Source organism: Oncorhynchus keta, unplaced genomic scaffold (genome assembly GCF_023373465.1).
Source record: "Oncorhynchus keta strain PuntledgeMale-10-30-2019 unplaced genomic scaffold, Oket_V2 Un_contig_3299_pilon_pilon, whole genome shotgun sequence".
In the NCBI taxonomy this organism is placed as follows: Eukaryota; Metazoa; Chordata; class Actinopteri; order Salmoniformes; family Salmonidae; genus Oncorhynchus; species Oncorhynchus keta.
The window spans coordinates 180,739-201,313 of NW_026287180.1; the positions used below are offsets into that span (position 1 = coordinate 180,739).

The following is a 20,575-nucleotide window of genomic DNA, read 5'->3' on the forward strand; positions in this document are numbered from 1 at the left end:
CAATTGGAGAAGATAAAATATACCCTACGGGGGGGTTCTTCTGTCAAATTCTACCGAATGACGCAACCTTTCTTTACCTATGTAGAAACACTGCAATTTCCCTATCCTCTACATTCTCCCAAGTCTCCCTCTCCCCAGCCTCCATGTCTCCCTCTCCCCTCCCCAGCTCTCTCCCCCTCCATCTCCCCATTTCGCCCCCCCCCCCAAGTCTCCCTCCTCCCAGCTCTCTCCCCAAGTCTCCCTCCCTCTCTCCCCCTCCATCTCCCCATTTCACCCCCCCCAGTCTCCCTCCTCCCAGCTCTCTCCCCAAGTCTCCCTCCCCCTCCCTCCTCTCTCCCCCAGTCTCCCTCCCCCAGCTCTCTCCCCAAGTCTCCCTCCCTCTCTCTCCCCCAAGTCTCTCCCTCCCTCTCTCCCCCCAAGTCTCCCTCCCTCTCTCTCCCCAAGTCTCCCTCCCTCTCTCTCCCCAAGTCTCCCTCCCTCTCTCTCTCTCTCACCTGCTGGTTTTCGTCTGATAGGCTGTTGCCGTACATGAAGCAGCCGCGTTTGGAAGCGTGGCCATGCAGGTCCACGTAATAGGCCACTCCCCCCTCCTGCGCAGGGATTGGTTCCCCGGCTATGACTGACATCTCCAGAGGTACTGATGTGGGCGTGGACTCTGAGACGCTCTGCGAATCATTCTCGTCTTCACAGCATCTTCCATCCCCCTGCCCCTCCCTCTTCCCGGTCTCCATGGTTACCCAGGCGATCTCCTCCATAACCATGGCAATCTCTGAAGGGGCGGGGTTAGAGTCTTTATCAGCGTTCCGTTGGTTGAGGCTGAGTTCCAAAGGGGTGAGGTGTGGGGCAGGGCTCTGATTGGTGGGTTTGGTGCTGAGGGGAGGTGCTTGAGGTGTGTTGATGTGCGTGTTGGAGTGTGTGTTTGTGGTGCGGTTGTGTGTGTGGTGGTAGAGCAGCAGTGTTTTAGCAGCGTAGATGGAGGGGTGGAGATCAGGACTAGGGTTCAGATACTGTCTGTTCAGATTCACCCCTCTAGAGTCAGTCCTGGGGAGGGAGACAGTGAAAGAGGGAGACAGTGAGAGAGGGAGACATTGAGAGAGGGAGACATTGAAAGAGGGAGACAGTGAGAGAGGGAGACAGTGAGAGAGGGAGACATTGAAAGGGAGACAGGAGACATTGACAAGAGAGGGAGACAGTGAAAGAGGGAGACAGTGAGAGAGGGAGACAGTGAGAGAGGGAGACAGTGAGAGAGGGAGACATTGAAAGAGGGAGACATTGAGAGAGGGAGACAGTGAGAGAGGGAGACAGTGAGAGAGGGAGACAGTGAGAGAGGGAGACAGTGAGAGAGGGAGACAGTGAGAGAGGGAGACAGTGAGAGAGGGAGACAGTGAGAGAGGGAGACAGTGAGAGAGGGAGACAGTGAGAGAGGGAGACAGTGAGAGAGGGAGACAGTGAGAGAGGGAGACAGTGAGAGAGGGAGACAGTGAGAGAGGGAGACATTGAGAGAGGGAGACAGTGAGAGAGGGAGACAGTGAGAGAGGGAGACAGTGAGAGAGGGAGACAGTGAGAGAGGGAGACAGTGAGAGAGGGAGACAGTGAGAGAGGGAGACATTGAGAGAGGGAGACAGTGAGAGAGGGAGACAGTGAGAGAGGGAGACAGTGAGAGAGGGAGACAGTGAGAGAGGGAGACAGTGAGAGAGGGAGACAGTGAGAGAGGGAGACAGTGAGAGAGGGAGACAGTGAGAGAGGGAGACAGTGAGAGAGGGAGACAGTGAGAGAGGGAGACAGTGAGACAAACAACAGGAATGTTGAGCGTGTGTGTACCTGTAGTGTCCTCGTACCACCCCGTCCGGGTTCAGCATGGGGATGAGTTTGAAGACAAACATGTTGCGGAGTGTGTGAGCTCTGGGGTCGTCATGACGCAGAATGAAGTTTAAAAAGCCCTTAAAGACAAACGACGACGGCGTCTCCCCCGGGTGTACACGACTACTGAGGAAAAACACCTACACACACACACACACACACACACACACACACACACACACACACACACTATGATCAATAGACGAGTCTGATGCAGAGACCTTACTGATTAAACATCACCCTGTGGTCAGGGTGTGTGTGCATTTTGTGACTGTGTGCGTGACTGTGTGCGTGACTGTGTGCGTGACTGTGTGCGTAACTGTGTGCGTAACTGCGTGCGTGACTGTGTGCGGGTGTGTTACCTGTTTGCCAGTGAAGCGATGAGGTCGTGGGGTCTCTGCATCAGGAAACAGTTTGTCCAGGCGGTGTTCTCTCTCTTCCTGCATGCCGAGACAGCTGGTGACCGTCAGCAGATCCACTCTGTTACCATCCAGAGAGTGACACAACACCTCCCTGTGGAAGTATACACTGTCACCACACCTGGAGGGGGAGAGAGAGATGAATATACAGACTACAAATTACAATTGGCTAAACTTAAACTCTTTAACATCATCCTCGGCTCTGGCATCTTCCCCAACAAATTTGCCCCCAATAACTACTGTGGGAGAAGCGTCAACAGCAACCTTGAGGAAATCCTCTGTGTTATCATTAACACCAAACTCGTACATTTCCTCAATGAAAACAATGTACTGAGCAAATGTCAAATGGTCTTTTTACCAAATGACCATAAGTCAGACCACGTATTCACCCTGCAGACCCTAATTGACAAACAAACAAACCAAAAACAAAGGCAAAGTCTTCTCATGCTTTGTTGATTTCAAAAACGCCTTCGACTCAGTTTGGCATGAGGCATTTGGCTATTCAAACTGATGGAAAGTGGTGTTGGGGGTAAAACATATGACATTATAAAATCCATGTACACAAACAACAAGTGTGCAGTTAAAATTGGCAAAAAAACACACATTTCTTCCCATACGGCCGTGTGGTGAGACAGGGATGCAGCTTAAGCCCCACCTTCTTCAACATACAGTATATATCAACGAATTGGTGAGGGCACGAGAACAGTCTGCAGCACCAGGCCTCAAGTCAAATGTCTGCTGTTTGCCGATGATCTGGTGCTGCTGTCACCAACCAAGGAGGGCCTACAGCAGCACCTAAATCTTCTGCACAGATTCTGCCAGACCTGGGCCCTGACAGACCTGGGCCCTGACAGACCTGGGCCCTGACAGACCTGGGCCCTGACAGACCTGGGCCCTGACAGACCTGGGCCCTGACAGACCTGGGCCCTGACAGTAAAACAAAATAATTATGTTCCAAAAAAGGTCCAGTCGCCAGGACCACAAATATAAATTCCATCTAGACACCGTTGCCTTAGAGTACACAAAAGAAACGATGCATACCTCGGCCTAAACATCATTAACTTCCACAAGGCTGTGAACGATCTGAGAGACAAGGCAAAAATGGCCTCCTATGCCATCAAAAGGAACATCAAATTCCACACACCAATTAGGATCTGTCTAAAAACACTTGAATCAGTTATAGAGCCCAAAGCCCTTTATGGTTATGAGGTCTGGGGTCCGCTCACCAACCAAGAATTCCCAAAAAGGGACAAACACCAAATTGAGTTTCTGCATGCAGAATTCTGCAAAAACATCTGTGTACAATGTAAAACACCAAATAATACATGCAGAGCAGAATTAGGCCGATACCCTCTAATTATCAACATCCAGAAAAGAGACGTTAAATTCTACAACCACCTAAAAGGAAGTGATTCCCAAACCTTCCATAACAAAGCCTTCACCTACAGAGAGATGAACCAAGAGAAGAGTCCCTAAGCAAGCTGGTCCTGGGGCTTCGTTCACAAACACCAACAGACCCTACAGAGCCCCAGGACAGCAGCACAATTAGACCCAACCAAATCATAAGAAAACAAAACACATCTGAAAGAATTAACAAAAAAAACAGTGCGAACTAGAATGCTGTTTGGCCCTAAACAGAGAGTACACAGCGGCAGAATACAGGACCCCTGTGACTGACCCAAACTTAAAGAAAGCTTTGACTATGTACAGACTCAGTGAGGAAAGCCCTGCTATTGAGAAAGGCCGCCGTAGGCAGACATGGCTCTCAAGAGATGTGCACACTGTGCACACTGCCCACAAAATGAGGTGGAGACTGAGCTGCATTTCCTAAACTCCTGACAAATGTATGACCATATTAGAGACACATATATCCCTCAGATCACACAGATCCACAAAGAATTTCAAAACAAATCCAATTTTGATAAACTCCCATATCTACTGGGTGAAATACCACAGTGTTGCATCACAGCAGCAAGATGTGTGACCTGTTGCCACGAGAAAAGGGCAACCAGTGAAGAACAAACACCATTGTAAATTCAACCCATATTAATGTTTATTTATTTCCCTTTTGTACTTGAACCATTTGCACATCATTACAACAATGTACAGTCGTGGTCAAAAGTTGAGAATGACACAAATATTAATTTCCACAAAGTTTGCTGCTTCAGTGTCTTTAGATATTTTTGTCAGATGTTACTATGGAATACTGAAGTATAATTACAAGCATTTCATAACTGTCAAGGGCTTTTATTGACAATTACATGAAGTTGATGCGAAGACTCAATATTTGTAGTGTTGACCCTTCTTTTTCAAGACCTCTGCAATCTGCCCTGGCATGCTGTCAATTAACTTCTGGGCCACATCCTGACTGATGGCAGCCCATTCTTGCATAATCAATGCTTGGAGTTTGTCAGAATTTGTAGGTTTTTGTTTGTCCACCCACCTCTTGAGGATTGACCACAAGTTCTCAATGGGATTAAAGTCTGGGGAGTTTCCTGTCCATGGACCCAAACTATTAATGTTTTGTTCCCAGAGCCACTTAGTTATCACTTTTGCCTAATGGCAAGGTGCTCCATCATGCTGGAAAAGACATTGTTCGTCACCAACCTGTTCCTGGATGGTTGGGAGAAGTTGCTCTCGGAGGATGTGATGGTACCAATCTTTATTCATGACTGTGTTCTTAGGCAACATTGTGAGTGAGACCACTCCCTTGGCTGAGAAGCAACCCCACACATGAATGGTCTCAGGATGTTTTACTGTTGGCATGACACAGGACTGATGGTAGTGCTCACCTTGTCTTCTCCGGACAAGCTTTTTTCCGGATGCCACAAACAATCGGAAAAAGGATTCATCAGAGAAAATGACTTTACCCCAGTCCTCAGCAGTCCTCAGCAGTCCTCAGCAGTCCTCAGCAGTCCTCAGCAGTCCTCAGCAGTCCAATCCCTGTACCTTTTGCAGAATATCTGTCCCTGATGTTTTTCCTGGAGAGAAGTGGCTTCTTTGCTGCCCTTCTTGACACCAGGCCATCCTCCAAAAGTATTCGCCTCACTGTGCGTGCAGATGCACTCACACCTGCCTGCTACCTTTCCTAAGCAAGCTCTGTACTGGTGGTGCCCCGATCTCGCAGCTGAATCAACTTTAGGAGACGGTCCTGGCGCTTGCTGGACTTTCTTGGGCTCCCTGAAGTCTTCTTCACAACAATTGAACCGCTCTTCTTGTAGTTCTTGATGATCCGATAACTGGTTGATTTAGGTGCAATCTTACTGGCAGCAATACCCTTGCCTGTGAAGCCCTTTTTGGGCAAAGCAACAATGACGGCACGTGTATGTGACGTGTATGTGACAAATACAATTTGATTTGAGGTAACCATGGTTGACAGAGGAAGAACAAGGATTCCAAGCACCACCCTCCATTTGAAGCTTCCAGTCTGTTATTCAAACTCAATCAGCATGACAGAGTGATCTCCAGCCTTGTCCTCGTCAACACTCACACCTGTGTTAACGAGAGAATCACTGACATGATGTCAGCTGGTCCTTTTGTGGCAGGGCTGAAATGCAGTGGAAATGTTTTTGGGGGGGATTCAGACCATTTGCATGGCAAAGAGGGACTTTGGAATTAATTGCAATTAATCTGATCAGTCTTCATTACATTCTGGAGTATATGCAAATTGCCATCGTACAAACTGAGGCAGCAGACTGTGAAAAGAGAGGGTTGAAACACTGACTACAGAGGATGGGTGTGGGTATCCCTGGTCCAGTTGTGTCAGTGTGTGTGTGTGTGTGTGTGTATCCCTGGTCCAGTTGTGTGTGTGTGTGTGTGTGTGTACCTGTGTGTGTGTATCCCTGGTCCAGTTGTGTCAGTGTGTGTGTGTGTGTATCCCTGGTCCAGTTGTGTCAGTGTGTGTGTGTGTGTGTGTGTGTGTGTGTGTGTGTGTGTGTGTGTGTGTATCCCTGGTCCAGTTGTGTCAGTGTGTGTGTGTGTGTGTGTGTGTGTATCTCTGGTCCAGTTGTGTCAGTGTGTGTGTGTGTGTGTGTGTGTGTGTGTGTGTGTGTGTGTGTGTGTGTGTGTGTGTGTATCCCTGGTCCAGTTGTGTCAGTGTGTGTGTGTGTGTGTGTGTGTGTGTCCCTGGTCCAGTTGTGTCAGTGTGTGTGTGTGTGTGTGTGTGTGTGTGTCCCTGGTCCAGTTGTGTCAGTGTGTGTGTGTGTGTGTGTGTGTGTGTGTGTGTGTGTGTGTGTGTGTGTGTGTGTGTGTGTGTGTGTGTGTGTGTGTGTATCCCTGGTCCAGTTGTGTCAGTTGTGTGTGTGTGTGTGTGTGTGTGTATCCCTGGTCCAGTAGTGTCAGTGTGTGTGTGTGTGTGTGTGTGTGTGTATCCTGGTCCAGTTGTGTCTGTCTGTGTGTGTGTGTGTGTGTGTGTGTGTGTGTGTGTGTGTGTGTGTGTGTGTGTATCCCTGGTCCAGTTGTGTCAGTGTGTGTGTGTGTGTGTGTGTATCCCTGGTCCAGTTGTGTCAGTGTGTGTGTGTGTGTGTGTGTGTGTGTGTGTGTATCCCTGGTCCAGTTGTGTCAGCGTGTGTGTGTGTGTGTATCCCTGGTCCAGTTGTGTCACGTGTGTGTGTGTGTGTGTGTGTGTGTATCCCTGGTCCAGTGTGTCAGTGGTGTGTGTGTGTATCCCTGGTCCAGTTGTGTCAGTGTGTGTGTGTGTGTATCCCTGGTCCAGTTGTGTCAGTGGTGTGTGTGTGTGTGTGTGTGTGTGTGTGTGTGTGTGTGTGTGATGTGTGTGTGTGTGTGTGTGTGTACCTGGGTGTGAGCGTGGCCGGGTATCTCTGGTCCAGTGTATGTGTCAGTGTGTGTGTATATATATGTGTGTGTGTGTGTACCTGGGTGTGAGCGTGGCTGTGTCAGGGTATCTCTGGTCCAGTTGTGTCAGTGTGTGTGTGTGTGTGTACCTGGGTGTGAGCGTAACGGGTATCTCTGGTCCAGTTGTGTCTGTCTGTCTGTCTGTCTGTCTGTCTGTGTGTGTGTGTGTGTGTGTGTGTGTGTGTACCTGGGTGTGAGCGTGGCCGTGTCAGGGTATCTCTGGTCCAGTGTGTCAGTGTGTCTGTCTGTGTGTGTGTGTGTGTGTGTGTGTGTACCTGGGTGTGAGCGTAGTGGTATCTCTGGTCCAGTTGTGTCAGTGTGTGTGTATATATGTGTGTATGTGTGTACCTGGGTGTGAGCGTGGCTGTGTCAGGGTATCTCTGGTCCAGTTGTCTGTATAGTGTATGTGTGTGTGTGTGTGTACCTGGGTGTGAGCGTGGCTGTGTCAGGGTATCTCTGGTCCAGTTGTGTCAGTGTGTGTGTGTGTACCTGGGTGTGAGCGTGGCCGTGTCCGGGTATCTCTGGTCCAGTTGTGTCAGCAGGTCTTGACTCTCGCTGTAGGAGAAGGGGAAACTGAAGGAGAAGAAGGTGGTCGCTCCTTTCACTTCCAACAGACGATGGGTAAACGACAGGATGAACTGATTATCCACCATCTGGAGAGGAGAAACCTTTTGTCAACCAATAACCCAGCGATTTAGTCCATGTAAATATTCTGTGTGTGTATAGTGGTATAATGTGTGTATAGTGGTATAACGTGTATATAGTGGTATAACGTGTGTATAGTGGTATAACGTGTATATAGTGGTATAACGTGTATATAGTGGTATAACGTGTGTATATAGTGGTATAACGTGTATATAGTGGTATAACGTGTATATAGTGGTATAACGTGTATATAGTGGTATAACGTGTGTATATAGTGGTATAATGTGTATATAGTGGTATAACGTGTGTATATAGTGGTATAACGTGTGTATAGTGGTATAACGTGTGTATAGTGGTATAATGTGTATATAGTGGTATAATGTGTGTATAGTGGTATAATGTGTATATAGTGGTATAATGTGTATATAGTGGTATAATGTGTATATAGTGGTATAACGTGTGTATAGTGGTATAACGTGTGTATAGTGGTATAACGTGTGTGTATAGTGGTATAATGTGTGTATAGTGGTATAATGTGTATATAGTGGTATAACGTGTGTATAGTGGTATAATGTGTATATAGTGGTATAATGTGTGTATAGTGGTATAATGTGTGTATAGTGGTATAATGTGTATATAGTGGTATAATGTGTATATAGTGGTATAACGTGTGTATAGTGGTATAACGTGTGTATAGTGGTATAACGTGTGTATAGTGGTATAACGTGTATATATAGTGGTATAATGTGTATATAGTGGTATAACGTGTGTATAGTGGTATAATGTGTATATAGTGGTATAACGTGTGTATATAGTGGTATAATGTGTATATAGTGGTATAACGTGTATATAGTGGTATAACGTGTATATAGTGGTATAACGTGTGTATATAGTGGTATAACGTGTATATATAGTGGTATAATGTGTGTATAGTGGTATAATGTGTATATAGTGGTATAATGTGTATATAGTGGTATAACGTGTGTATAGTGGTATAACGTGTATATAGTGGTATAACGTGTGTATAGTGGTATAACGTGTATATAGTGGTATAACGTGTATATAGTGGTATAACGTGTGTATAGTGGTATAATGTGTATATAGTGGTATAACGTGTGTATAGTGGTATAACGTGTGTATAGTGGTATAACGTGTGTATATAGTGGTATAACGTGTGTATATAGTGGTATAACGTGTGTATATAGTGGTATAACGTGTGTATATAGTGGTATAATGTGTATAGTGGTATAACGTGTATAATATAGTGGTATAACGTGTGTATATAGTGGTATAACGTGTATATAGTGGTATAACGTGTATATAGTGGTATAACGTGTATATAGTGGTATAACGTGTATATAGTGGTATAACGTGTATATATAGTGGTATAATGTGTGTATATAGTGGTATAATGTGTGTATATAGTGGTATAATGTGTATATAGTGGTATAATGTGTGTATATAGTGGTATAACGTGTATATAGTGGTATAACGTGTATATAGTGGTATAACGTGTATATATAGTGGTATAATGTGTATATAGTGGTATAACGTGTAATGTGTGTGTATAGTGGTATAACGTGTATATATAGTGGTATAATGTGTATATAGTGGTATAATGTGTATATAGTGGTATAATGTGTGTGTATAGTGGTATAATGTATATATATAGTGGTATAACGTGTATATAGTGGTATAACGTGTGTATATAGTGGTATAATGTGTGTATATAGTGGTATAACAGTGTGTATATAGTGGTATAACGTGTGTAAATAGTGGTATAACGTGTATATAGTGGTATAACGTGTATGTAGTGGTATAACGTGTATATATAGTGGTATAATGTGTATATAGTGGTATAACGTGTATATATATAGTGGTATAACGTGTATATATAGTGGTATAATGTATATATAGTGGTATAACGTGTATATAGTGGTATAACGTGTATATAGTGGTATAACGTGTGTATATAGTGGTATAACGTGTGTATATAGTGTTATAATGTGTATATAGTGGTATAATGTGTATATAGTGGTATAATGTATATATATAGTGGTGTGTATATAGTGGTATAATGTGTGTATAGTGGTATAATGTGTATAATGTGTATATAGTGGTATAATGTGTATATAGTGGTATAATGTGTATATAGTGGTATAACGTGTATATAGTGGTATAACGTGTGTATAGTGGTATAACGTGTGTATAGTGGTATAATGTGTATATAGTGGTATAATGTGTGTATAGTGGTATAATGTGTATATAGTGGTATAACGTGTGTATATAGTGGTATAATGTGTGTATAGTGGTATAATGTGTGTATATAGTGTGTATATAGTGGTATAATGTATAACGTGTGTATAGTGGTATAATGTGTATATAGTGGTATAAATGACTTATATAGTGGTAAATGTAAATGATAATGTGTATATAGTGGTATAATGTGTATATATAGTGGTATAACGTGTATATAGTGGTATAACGTGTATATAGTGGTATAACGTGTGTATATAGTGGTATAACGTGTATATAGTGGTATAACGTGTGTATATAGTGTGTATAACGTGTGTATATAGTGTGTATAATGTGTATATATAGTGGTATAACGTGTGTATATAGTGGTATAAGTGTGTATATAGTGTGTATATAGTGGTATGTGTATAGTGGTATAACGTGTGTATATAGTGGTATAACGTGTGTATATAGTGGTATAACGTGTGTATATAGTGTGTATATAGTGTGTATATAGTGTGTATAACGTGTGTATATAGTGTGTATAATGTGTATATATAGTGGTATAACGTGTGTATATAGTGGTATAACGTGTGTATATAGTGTGTATATAGTGTGTATATAGTGTGTATATAGTGGTATAATGTGTATATATAGTGGTATAACGTGTGTATATAGTGTGTATAGTGGTATGTGTGTATATAGTGGTATAACGTGTGTATATAGTGGTATAACGTGTATATAGTGGTATAACGTGTGTATAGTGGTATAGTGGTATAATGTGTATATAGTGGTATAACGTGTGTATAGTGTGTATACCTCGTATGTGGGTCTGTCCCGTACTCTCTCCCAGCGTGTCCTACCAGGTACAGTCTTGACTAGAGGAGCCATTCCCTGGTTGTACAGTTTACTCTGCTTGTTCATATTCATTACATTGACCTTCAGCAGTCGCCCCGGCAAAGCACCACGCACACTGAAGTAGAACCAGGACCTGCAACACACACAGAGGCGGCTCTATTCCTCAGAGCCCAGAGGAGGCTCTATTCCTCAGAGCCCAGAGGAGGCTCTATTCCTCAGAGCCCAGAGGAGGCTCTATTCCTCAGAGCCCAGAGGAGGCTCTATTCCTCAGAGCCCAGAGGAGGCTCTCTTCCTCAGAGCCCAGAGGGAGGCTCTATTCCTCAGAGCCCAGAGGGAGGCTCTATTCCTCAGAGCCCAGAGTGAGGCTCTATTCCTCAGAGCCCAGAGGAGGCTGTATTCCTCAGAGCCCAGAGGAGGCTGTATTCCTCAGAGCCCAGAGGAGGCTGTATTCCTCAGAGCCCAGAGGAGGCTGTATTCCTCAGAGCCCAGAGGAGGCTCTATTCCTCAGAGCCCAGAGGAGGCTCTATTCCTCAGAGCCCAGAGGAGGCTCTATTCCTCAGAGCCCAGAGGAGGCTCTATTCCTCAGAGCCCAGAGGAGGCTCTATTCCTCAGAGCCCAGAGGAGGCTGTATTCCTCAGAGCCCAGAGGAGGCTGTATTCCTCAGAGCCCAGAGGAGGCTGTATTCCTCAGAGCCCAGAGGAGGCTGTATTCCTCAGAGCCCAGAGGAGGCTGTATTCCTCAGAGCCCAGAGGAGGCTGTATTCCTCAGAGCCCAGAGGAGGCTGTATTCCTCAGAGCCCAGAGGAGGCTCTATTCCTCAGAGCCCAGAGGAGGCTGTATTCCTCAGAGCCCAGAGGAGGCTGTATTCCTCAGAGCCCAGAGGAGGCTGTATTCCTCAGAGCCCAGAGGAGGCTGTATTCCTCAGAGCCCAGAGGTGTGTTGTTGGTTAGACATATTGTTCTACCTGTCCAATTGTGTGTGTGTGTTTGAGTTGCTAGGTTACCTGTTTCCATTCTCGTGTTCTGTCCCGGCACAGTCAGGGCGCGTCCAGACATTAAACTCGTAGTCGGGGTGCTGCTAAGGGTTGTGGAAGTGGGACAGGTGGCGTCGGAGGGAAGGAGTCAACCTTCTCTCCACGCGGCCCAGGTTTAAACCAGAGTCAAACCTGGAGCTGAACACCACGCTTCCAACACGAACCTCCATGACCTCTGACCTAACCTCGGGGCCGGCTGGTACTCACACCACCCTGTTGGAGATAAACACACCACCCTGTTGGAGATAAACACACCCACCCTGTTGGAGATAAACACCTCCACCCTGTTGGAGATAAACACACCCACCCTGTTGGAGCCCACCCTGTTGGAGATAAACACACCCACCCTGAGGAGATAAACACACCCACCCTGTTGGAGATAAACCCTGTTGGAGATAAACACACCCACCCTGTTGGAGATAAACACACCCACCCTGTTGGAGATAAACCCCACCCAGACCCTGTTGGAGATAAACACCCCACCCTGTTGGAGATAAACACACCCACCCTGTTGGAGATAAACACACCCACCCTGTTGGAGATAAACACACCCCTGTTGGAGATAAACACCCCACCCTGTTGGAGATAAACACACCCAGACCCTGTTGGGATAAACACACCACCCTGTTGGAGATAAACACACCACCCTGTTGGAGATAAACACAGCCCACCCTGTTGGAGATAAACACCCCACCCTGTTGGAGATAAACACACCCTGTTGGAGATAAACATTCCCCACCCTGTTGGAGATAAACACACCCACCCTGTTGGAGATAAACACACCACCCTGTTGGAGATAAACACACCACCCTGTTGGAGACAACTGTTCACCACCCCTGTTGGAGATAAACACACCACCCTGTTGGAGATAAACACCCCACCTGTTGGAGATAAACACCCCAGCCCACACACCACCCTGGAGATAAACACACTTGTTGAGATAAACACCCCACCCTGTTGGAGATAAACACACCCAGATAAACACACCACCCTGTTGGAGATAAACACCCCACCCTGTTGGAGATAAACACACCCACCCTGTTGGAGATAAACACACCCACCCTGTTGGAGATAAACACACCACCCTGTTGGAGATAAACACAGTTGGAGATCACCCTGTTGGAGATAAACACAGCCCACCCTGTTGGAGATAAACACCCCACCCTGTTGGAGATAAAACACCACCCTGTTGGAGATAAACACCCCACCCTGTTGGAGATAAACACCCCACCCTGTTGGAGATAAACACACCACCCTGTTGGAGATAAACACCCCACCCTGTTGGAGATAAACACACCCACCCTGTTGGAGATAAACACACCACCCTGTTGGAGATAAACACACCACCCTGTTGGAGATAAACACACCCACCCTGTTGGAGATAAACACACCACCCTGTTGGAGATAAACCACCCTGTTGGAGATAAACACACCACCCTGTTGGAGATAAACACACCACCTGTTGGAGATAAACACACCACCCTGTTGGAGATAAACACACTCACCCTGTTGGAGATAAACACACCACCCTGTTGGAGATAAACACCCCACCCTGTTGGAGATAAACACCCCACCCTGTTGGAGATAAACACCCCACCCTGTTGGAGATAAACACACCCACCCTGTTGGAGATAAACACACTCACCCTGTTGGAGATAAACACCCCACCCTGTTGGAGATAAACACACCACCCTGTTGGAGATAAACACACCACCCTGTTGGAGATAAACACACCACCCTGTTGGAGATAAACACACCACCCTGTTGGAGATAAACACACCCACCCTGTTGGAGATAAACACACCCACCCTGTTGGAGATAAACACACCACCCTGTTGGAGATAAACACACCACCCTGTTGGAGATAAACACACCACCCTGTTGGAGATAAACACACTCACCCTGTTGGAGATAAACACACCACCCTGTTGGAGATAAACACACCACCCTGTTGGAGATAAACACACCACCCTGTTGGAGATAAACACACCACCCTGTTGGAGATAAACACACCACCCTGTTGGAGATAAACACCCCACCCTGTTGGAGATAAACACACCACCCTGTTGGAGATAAACACACCACCCTGTTGGAGATAAACACACCACCCTGTTGGAGATAAAAACACACCCCACCCTGTTGGAGATAAACACACCACCCTGTTGGAGATAAACACCCCACCCTGTTGGAGATAAACACCCCACCCTGTTGGAGATGTTGGAGATAAACACACCCACCCTGTTGGAGATAAACACACCACCCTGTTGGAGATAAACAACCCACCCTGTTGGAGATAAACACACCACCCCCACCACCCTGTTGGAGATAAACACCCCACCCTGTTGGAGATAAACACACCACCCTGTTGGAGATAAACACACCACCCTGTTGGAGATAAACACACCACCCTGTTGGAGATAAACACCCCACCCTGTTGGAGATAAACACCCCACCCTGTTGGAGATAAACACACCCACCCTGTTGGAGATAAACACACCCTGTTGGAGATAAACACACCCTGTTGGAGATAAACACACCCACCCTGTTGGAGATAAACACACCCACCCTGTTGGAGATAAACACACCCACCCTGTTGGAGATAAACACACTCACCCTGTTGGAGATAAACACACCACCCTGTTGGAGATAAACACACTCACCCTGTTGGAGATAAACACACCACCCTGTTGGAGATAAACACACCACCCTGTTGGAGATAAACACACCCACCCTGTTGGAGATATACACACCCACCCTGTTGGAGATAAACACACCACCCTGTTGGAGATAAACACACCCACCCTGTTGGAGATAAACACACTCACCCTGTTGGAGATAAACACACCACCCTGTTGGGATAAACACACCACCCTGTTGGAGATAAACACACCACCCTGTTGGAGATAAACACACCACCCTGTTGGAGATAAACACACCACCCTGTTGGAGATAAACACACCACCCTGTTGGAGATAAACACACCCACCCTGTTGGAGATAAACACACCCACCCTGTTGGAGATAAACACACACCCACCCTGTTGGAGATAAACACCCCACCCTGTTGGAGATAAACACACCCACCCTGTTGGAGATATACACACCACCCTGTTGGAGATAAACACCCCACCCTGTTGGAGATAAACACCCCACCCTGTTGGAGATAAACACACCACCCTGTTGGGATAAACACCCCACCCTGTTGGAGATAAAACCCCACCCTGTTGGAGATAAACCACCCTGTTGGAGATAAACACACCACCCTGTTGGGGATAAACACACCCACCCTGTTGGAGATAAACACCCCACCCTGTTGGAGATAAACACACCACCCTGTTGGAGATAAAACACACCCCACCCTGTTGGAGATAAACACACCACCCTGTTGGAGATAAACACACCCACCCTGTTGGAGATAAACACACTCACCCTGTTGGAGATAAACACACTCACCCTGTTGGAGATAAACACACCACCCTGTTGGAGATAAACACACCACCCTGTTGGAGATAAACACACCACCCTGTTGGAGATAAACACACTCACCCTGTTGGAGATAAACACACTCACCCTGTTGGAGATAAACACACCACCCTGTTGGAGATAAACACACCACCCTGTTGGAGATAAACACACCACCCTGTTGGAGATAAACACACCACCCTGTTGGAGATAAACACACCACCCTGTTGGAGATAAACACACCACCCTGTTGAGATAAAGATGGAGATATACACACCACCCTGTTGGAGATAAACACCCCACCCTGTTGGAGATATACACACCACCCTGTTGGAGATATACACCCCACCCTGTTGGAGATATACACCCCACCCTGTTGGAGATAAACACACACCACCCTGTTGGAGATAAACACACCCACCCTGTTGGAGATAAACACACTCACCCTGTTGGAGATAAACACACCACCCTGTTGGAGATAAACACCCCACCCTGTTGGAGATAAACACACCACACAAAATCAACATGCCATCTTCTAGAAACCAGAAGCTGACATTCCATCCCCTTGCAACTACAGACCCGGTCAAGCCATCTGCTCTACCTACAAAGACCCAGTCACAGAGGAAGAAATAGTGAAACATGTCTATCTTCCTAGCTGTCTGTGCCTGGAGGCTTGTTGCCAGGACTGAGGCTGGTTGGTTCTATCGTTGCTGTCTGAACGGACAAAAAGCCTCGCTAGCAAAACATTAGCGGGCCAGTGGTCTGACTTTGATTTCAAACGACGTTCCTTGGATAATTTAAACAAGTGTTAACGTTACAACCTAACAACATCCCCAGGTCTGTCGGAAAGGTAGGATGTAGTGACATTTTGGTTTGGATGCTCTAACGTCACAGGCTTGCTTAATTAACGCGACGTAGCGAGCAGACAGGTAAGGAAATCAAACAAAAGCACGGGAATGTACAATAAAGTCACCACTCGATCGATGCAATCTCAGTAGAAACGTGCACAGAAACACCAACTTAATTATTTGTAACGATAATCTTACTTATTTGTGAACGATGCTCATTTTTTTGGGGGGCGTTCGTGTCTTTCCCGATCACCAAACAGCTCTTTAAACCCAAACAAACCCACTAGTAGCTGAGAAACAACAACACGGTGGCTGATTGGCTCAGGCAGGAGGAAGAAGGCCACGTCAGAGCAAGGCGAACGCAGATTGGTTGACTCGGCTCGAGATAAATATTAAAACCTGGACATGTATTCAACCCCCAATGGCGTGTTTTTGTAGGCACTAACTCCGCCATTGTTCGTTGTTGATAAAACCTAGGGAAAATGAATGGAAGATTTGTAGGGTTTTTGGATAAACGCTGTAAATAGGGTATGTGGTGAACATAGGCTGAGGATATTTTATACGATTTGAGATAATCTTAAGGAGATCATCTTAATCAGCTAATGTCACTATCATCACTTTTTGTTAATTTTGAAGCGTAATTCAAAATAAAAATAAATCACAAAGGCTTCAAAATTCATGAAGGTCATGTTAACTGACTGATATTAGATTAAAGAACGAAACATATAATATCTCCTAAGCCTGAGTTAACCAACCAGGGATGTTGCCTCATATTGTTATAAAGTATTCAAACAAAAGTATGTGGACACACCTTCAAATTAGTGGATTTGGCTATTTCAGCCACACCTGTTGCTGACCGGTATAAAAAAAAAAAATCGCGCACAGGTCCATGCAATCTCCATAGACAAACAGTGGCAGTAGAATGGCCTTACTGAGGAGCTCAGTAACTTTCAATGTGGTATCATCATAAAATGCCACCTTTCCAACAAGTCAGTTCGTCAAATTTCTGCCCTGCTAGAGCTGACCCAGTCAACTGTAAGTGCTGTTATTGTGAAGTGTAAATGTATAAGAGCAACAATAGCAACAATGTTCACCCACGACTACGTGGCTGTGCATGACTCCAACACCATCATTACGTTTGCAGGCAACAACGTTGGTTGGCCTGATCACTGTCAACGATGAGGCAGTCTACAGGTAGGAGGTCAGAGACCTGGCAATGTGGTGCTTGGAGAACAAACAGCCTCTCCCTCAATGTCAGCAAGACAAAGGAGCTGACCGTGGACTACAGGAAATGGAGGGCCAACACATCCTCATTCACATCGACAGGCCTGTAGTGGAGTGGGTCGAGAGCTTCAAGTTCCTTCGATGTCCACATCACTAAGCACCTATCATCGTCCAAACACACCAACACCCAACACAGTCGTGAAGAGGGTACGACAATGTCTCTTCCCCCTCAGGAGGCTGATTTTGCATGAGCCCTCTGATCCTCAAAATGTTCTACAACTGCACCATTGAGAGCATCTTGACTGGCTGCATCGCCTCTTGGTACGGAAACTGCATGAAATCTGACCGCAAGGCATTACAAAGGGTATGGCATACAGCTCAGTACATCACTGGGGCCAAGCTCCCTGCCATCCAGGACCTCTATACCAGGCGGTGTCAGAGGGTAGCGTATACAGCCCAGTACATCACTGGGGCCAAGCTCCCTGCCACCCAGGACGTCTATACCAGGCAGTGTCAGAGGGTAGTGTATACAGCCCAGTACATCACTGGGGCCAAGCTCCCTGCCATCCAGGACCTCTATACCAGGCTGTGTCAGAGGCCCTACATTTTACATTTACATTTAAGTCATTTAGCAGACGCTCTTATCCAGAGCGACTTACAAATTGTCAAAGACTCTAGCCACCCAAGTCATAGACAGTTCTCTCTGCTAATGCACGGCAAGCAGTACCAAGCGCCAAAAGGCTCCTGAACAGCTTCTACCGCCAAGCCATACGACTCCTGAACAGCTTCTACCGACAAGCCATACGACTCCTGAACAGCTTCTACCGCCAAGCCATACGACTCCTGAACAGCTTCTACCGCCAAGCCATACGACTCCTGAACAGCTTCTACCGCCAAGTCATACGACTCCTGAACAGCTTCTACCGCCAAGCCATACGACTCCTGAACAGCTTCTTCTTATGGCTCGATAAAAGACAGTACTCTGCAGCCATCTTCATCGACCTTGCCAAGGCTTTCGACTCTGTCAATCACCATATTCTTATCGGCAGACTCAGTAGCCTCGGTTTTTCTGATGACTGCCTTGCATGGTTCACCAACTACTTTGCAGACAGAGTTCAGTGTGTCAAATCGGAGGGCATGCTGTCCGGTCCTCTGGCAGTCTCTATGGGGGTGCCACAGGGTTCAATCCTCGGGCCGACTCTTTTCTCTGTATATATCAATGATGTTGCTCTTGCTGTGGGCGATTCCCTGATCCACCTCTACGCAGACGACACCATTCTATATACTTCCGGCCTGTCCTTGAACACTGTGCTATCTAACCTCCAAACGAGCTTCAATGCCATACAACACTCCTTCCGTGGCCTCCAACTGCTCTTAAACGCTAGTAAAACCAAATGCATGCTTTTCAACCGTTCGCTGCCTGCACCCGCACGCCTGACTAGCATCAACACCCTGGATGGTTCCGACCTTGAATATGTGGACATCTATAAGTACCTAGGTGTCTGGCTAGACTGTAAACTCTCCTTCCAGACTCATATCAAACATCTCCAATCGAAAATAAAATCTAGAGTCGGCTTTCTATTCCGCAACAAAACCTCCTTCACTCACGCCGCCAAACTTACCCTAGTAAAACTGACTATCCTACCGATCCTCGACTTCGGCGATGTCATCTACAAAATTGCTTCCAACACTCTACTCAGCAAACTGGATACAGTTTATCACAGTGCCATCCGTTTTGTCACTAAAGCACCTTATACCACCCACCATTGCGACCTGTATGCTCTAGTCGGCTGGCCCACTGGCTCCAGGTCATCTACAAGTCCATGCTAGGTAAAGCTCCGCCTTATCTCAGTTCACTGGTCACGATGGCAACACCCACCCGTAGCACGCGCTCCAGCAGGTGTATCTCACTGATCATCCCTAAAGGCAACACCTAATTTGGCCGCCTTTCCTTCCAGTTCTCTGCTGCCTGTGACTGGAACGAATTGCAAAAATCGCTGAAGTTGGAGACTTTTGTCTCCCTCACCAACTTTAAACATCTGTTATCTGAGCAGCTAACCGATCGCTGCAGCTGTACATAGTCCATCGGTAAATAGCCCACCCAATTTACCTACCTCATCCCCATACTGTTTTTATTTATTTACTTTTCTGCTCTTTTGCACACTAGTATTTCTACCTGTACATGACCATCTGATCATTTATCACCCCAGTGTTAATCTGCTAAATTGTAATTATTCGCCTACCTCCTCATGCCTTTTGCACACAATGTATATAGACTCTTTTTTCTCTTTTTTTTCTACTGTGTTATTGACTTGTTAATTGTTTACTCCATGTGTAACTCTGTTGTTGTCTGTTCACACTGCTTTGCTTTATCGTGGCCAGGTCACAGTTGTAAATGAGGACTTGTTCTCAACTAGCCTACCTGGTTAAACCACCCGGCTACCACCGGGTGGGGTAGTGATGGCTATTTAACAGTCTAATGGCCTTGAAACAGAAGCTGTTTTTCAGTCTCTCTGTCCCAGCTTTGATGCGCCTGTATTGACCTCCCTTTCTAGATGATAGCGGGGTGAACAGGCCATGGCTGATGTCTTTGATGATCTTTTTAGGCTTTCCTGTGACATCAGGCGCTGTAGGTGTCCTGGAGGGAAGGCAGTGTGCCCCTAGTGATGCGTTGGGCAGACCACACCACCCTCTGGAGAGCCTTGCGGTTGAGGGCGGTGCAGTTGCCGTACCAGGCGGTGATACAGACTGACAGGATGCCCTCTATTGTGAATCTGTAAAAGTTTTTTAGGATCTTTCTTCAGCCTCCTGAGGTTGAAGAGACGCTGCTGCGCCTTCTTCACCACACTGCTGTGTGGGTGGACCATTTCAGATTGTCAGTGATGTGCACGCCGAGGAACTTGAAGCTTTCCACCTTCTCTTTTGAAGTACTGTCGATGTTGATAAGTCGGTAAGCCCCCCTGCTGTTTCCTGAAGTCCACGATCAGCTCTTGGGTGCAGAGTGTCCCTGGGAAGCTACGTCAGGTTGGATGGGGAGCATCGCTGCACAGCTATTTTCTGATCTCTCCAGAGATTTTCGATAGGGTTCAAGTCCGAGCACTTGCTGGGCCACTCAAGGACATTCAGAGACTTGTCCCGA

At 46.4% G+C, this 20,575-nt stretch overlaps 1 protein-coding gene across 1 annotated transcript in view; it reads right to left on the reverse strand.

Moving 5' to 3' along the window:
• Positions 1-11,985, reverse strand: part of agbl5 (AGBL carboxypeptidase 5) — a 64,733-nt gene extending 52,748 nt beyond the window's left edge. Inside the window, exons 1-6 of the mRNA XM_052507912.1 lie at positions 11,874-11,985; positions 10,833-11,004; positions 7,623-7,786; positions 2,223-2,400; positions 1,822-2,000; positions 495-1,041 (exon numbers count right to left, since the gene is read on the reverse strand). Of these exons, the coding sequence (XP_052363872.1) occupies positions 495-1,041; positions 1,822-2,000; positions 2,223-2,400; positions 7,623-7,786; positions 10,833-10,943 (1,179 nt within the window). The 5' untranslated portion in view covers positions 10,944-11,004; positions 11,874-11,985. The remainder of the gene's footprint in view (positions 1-494; positions 1,042-1,821; positions 2,001-2,222; positions 2,401-7,622; positions 7,787-10,832; positions 11,005-11,873) is intronic.
• Between the last annotated feature and the right edge of the window lie 8,590 nt (positions 11,986-20,575).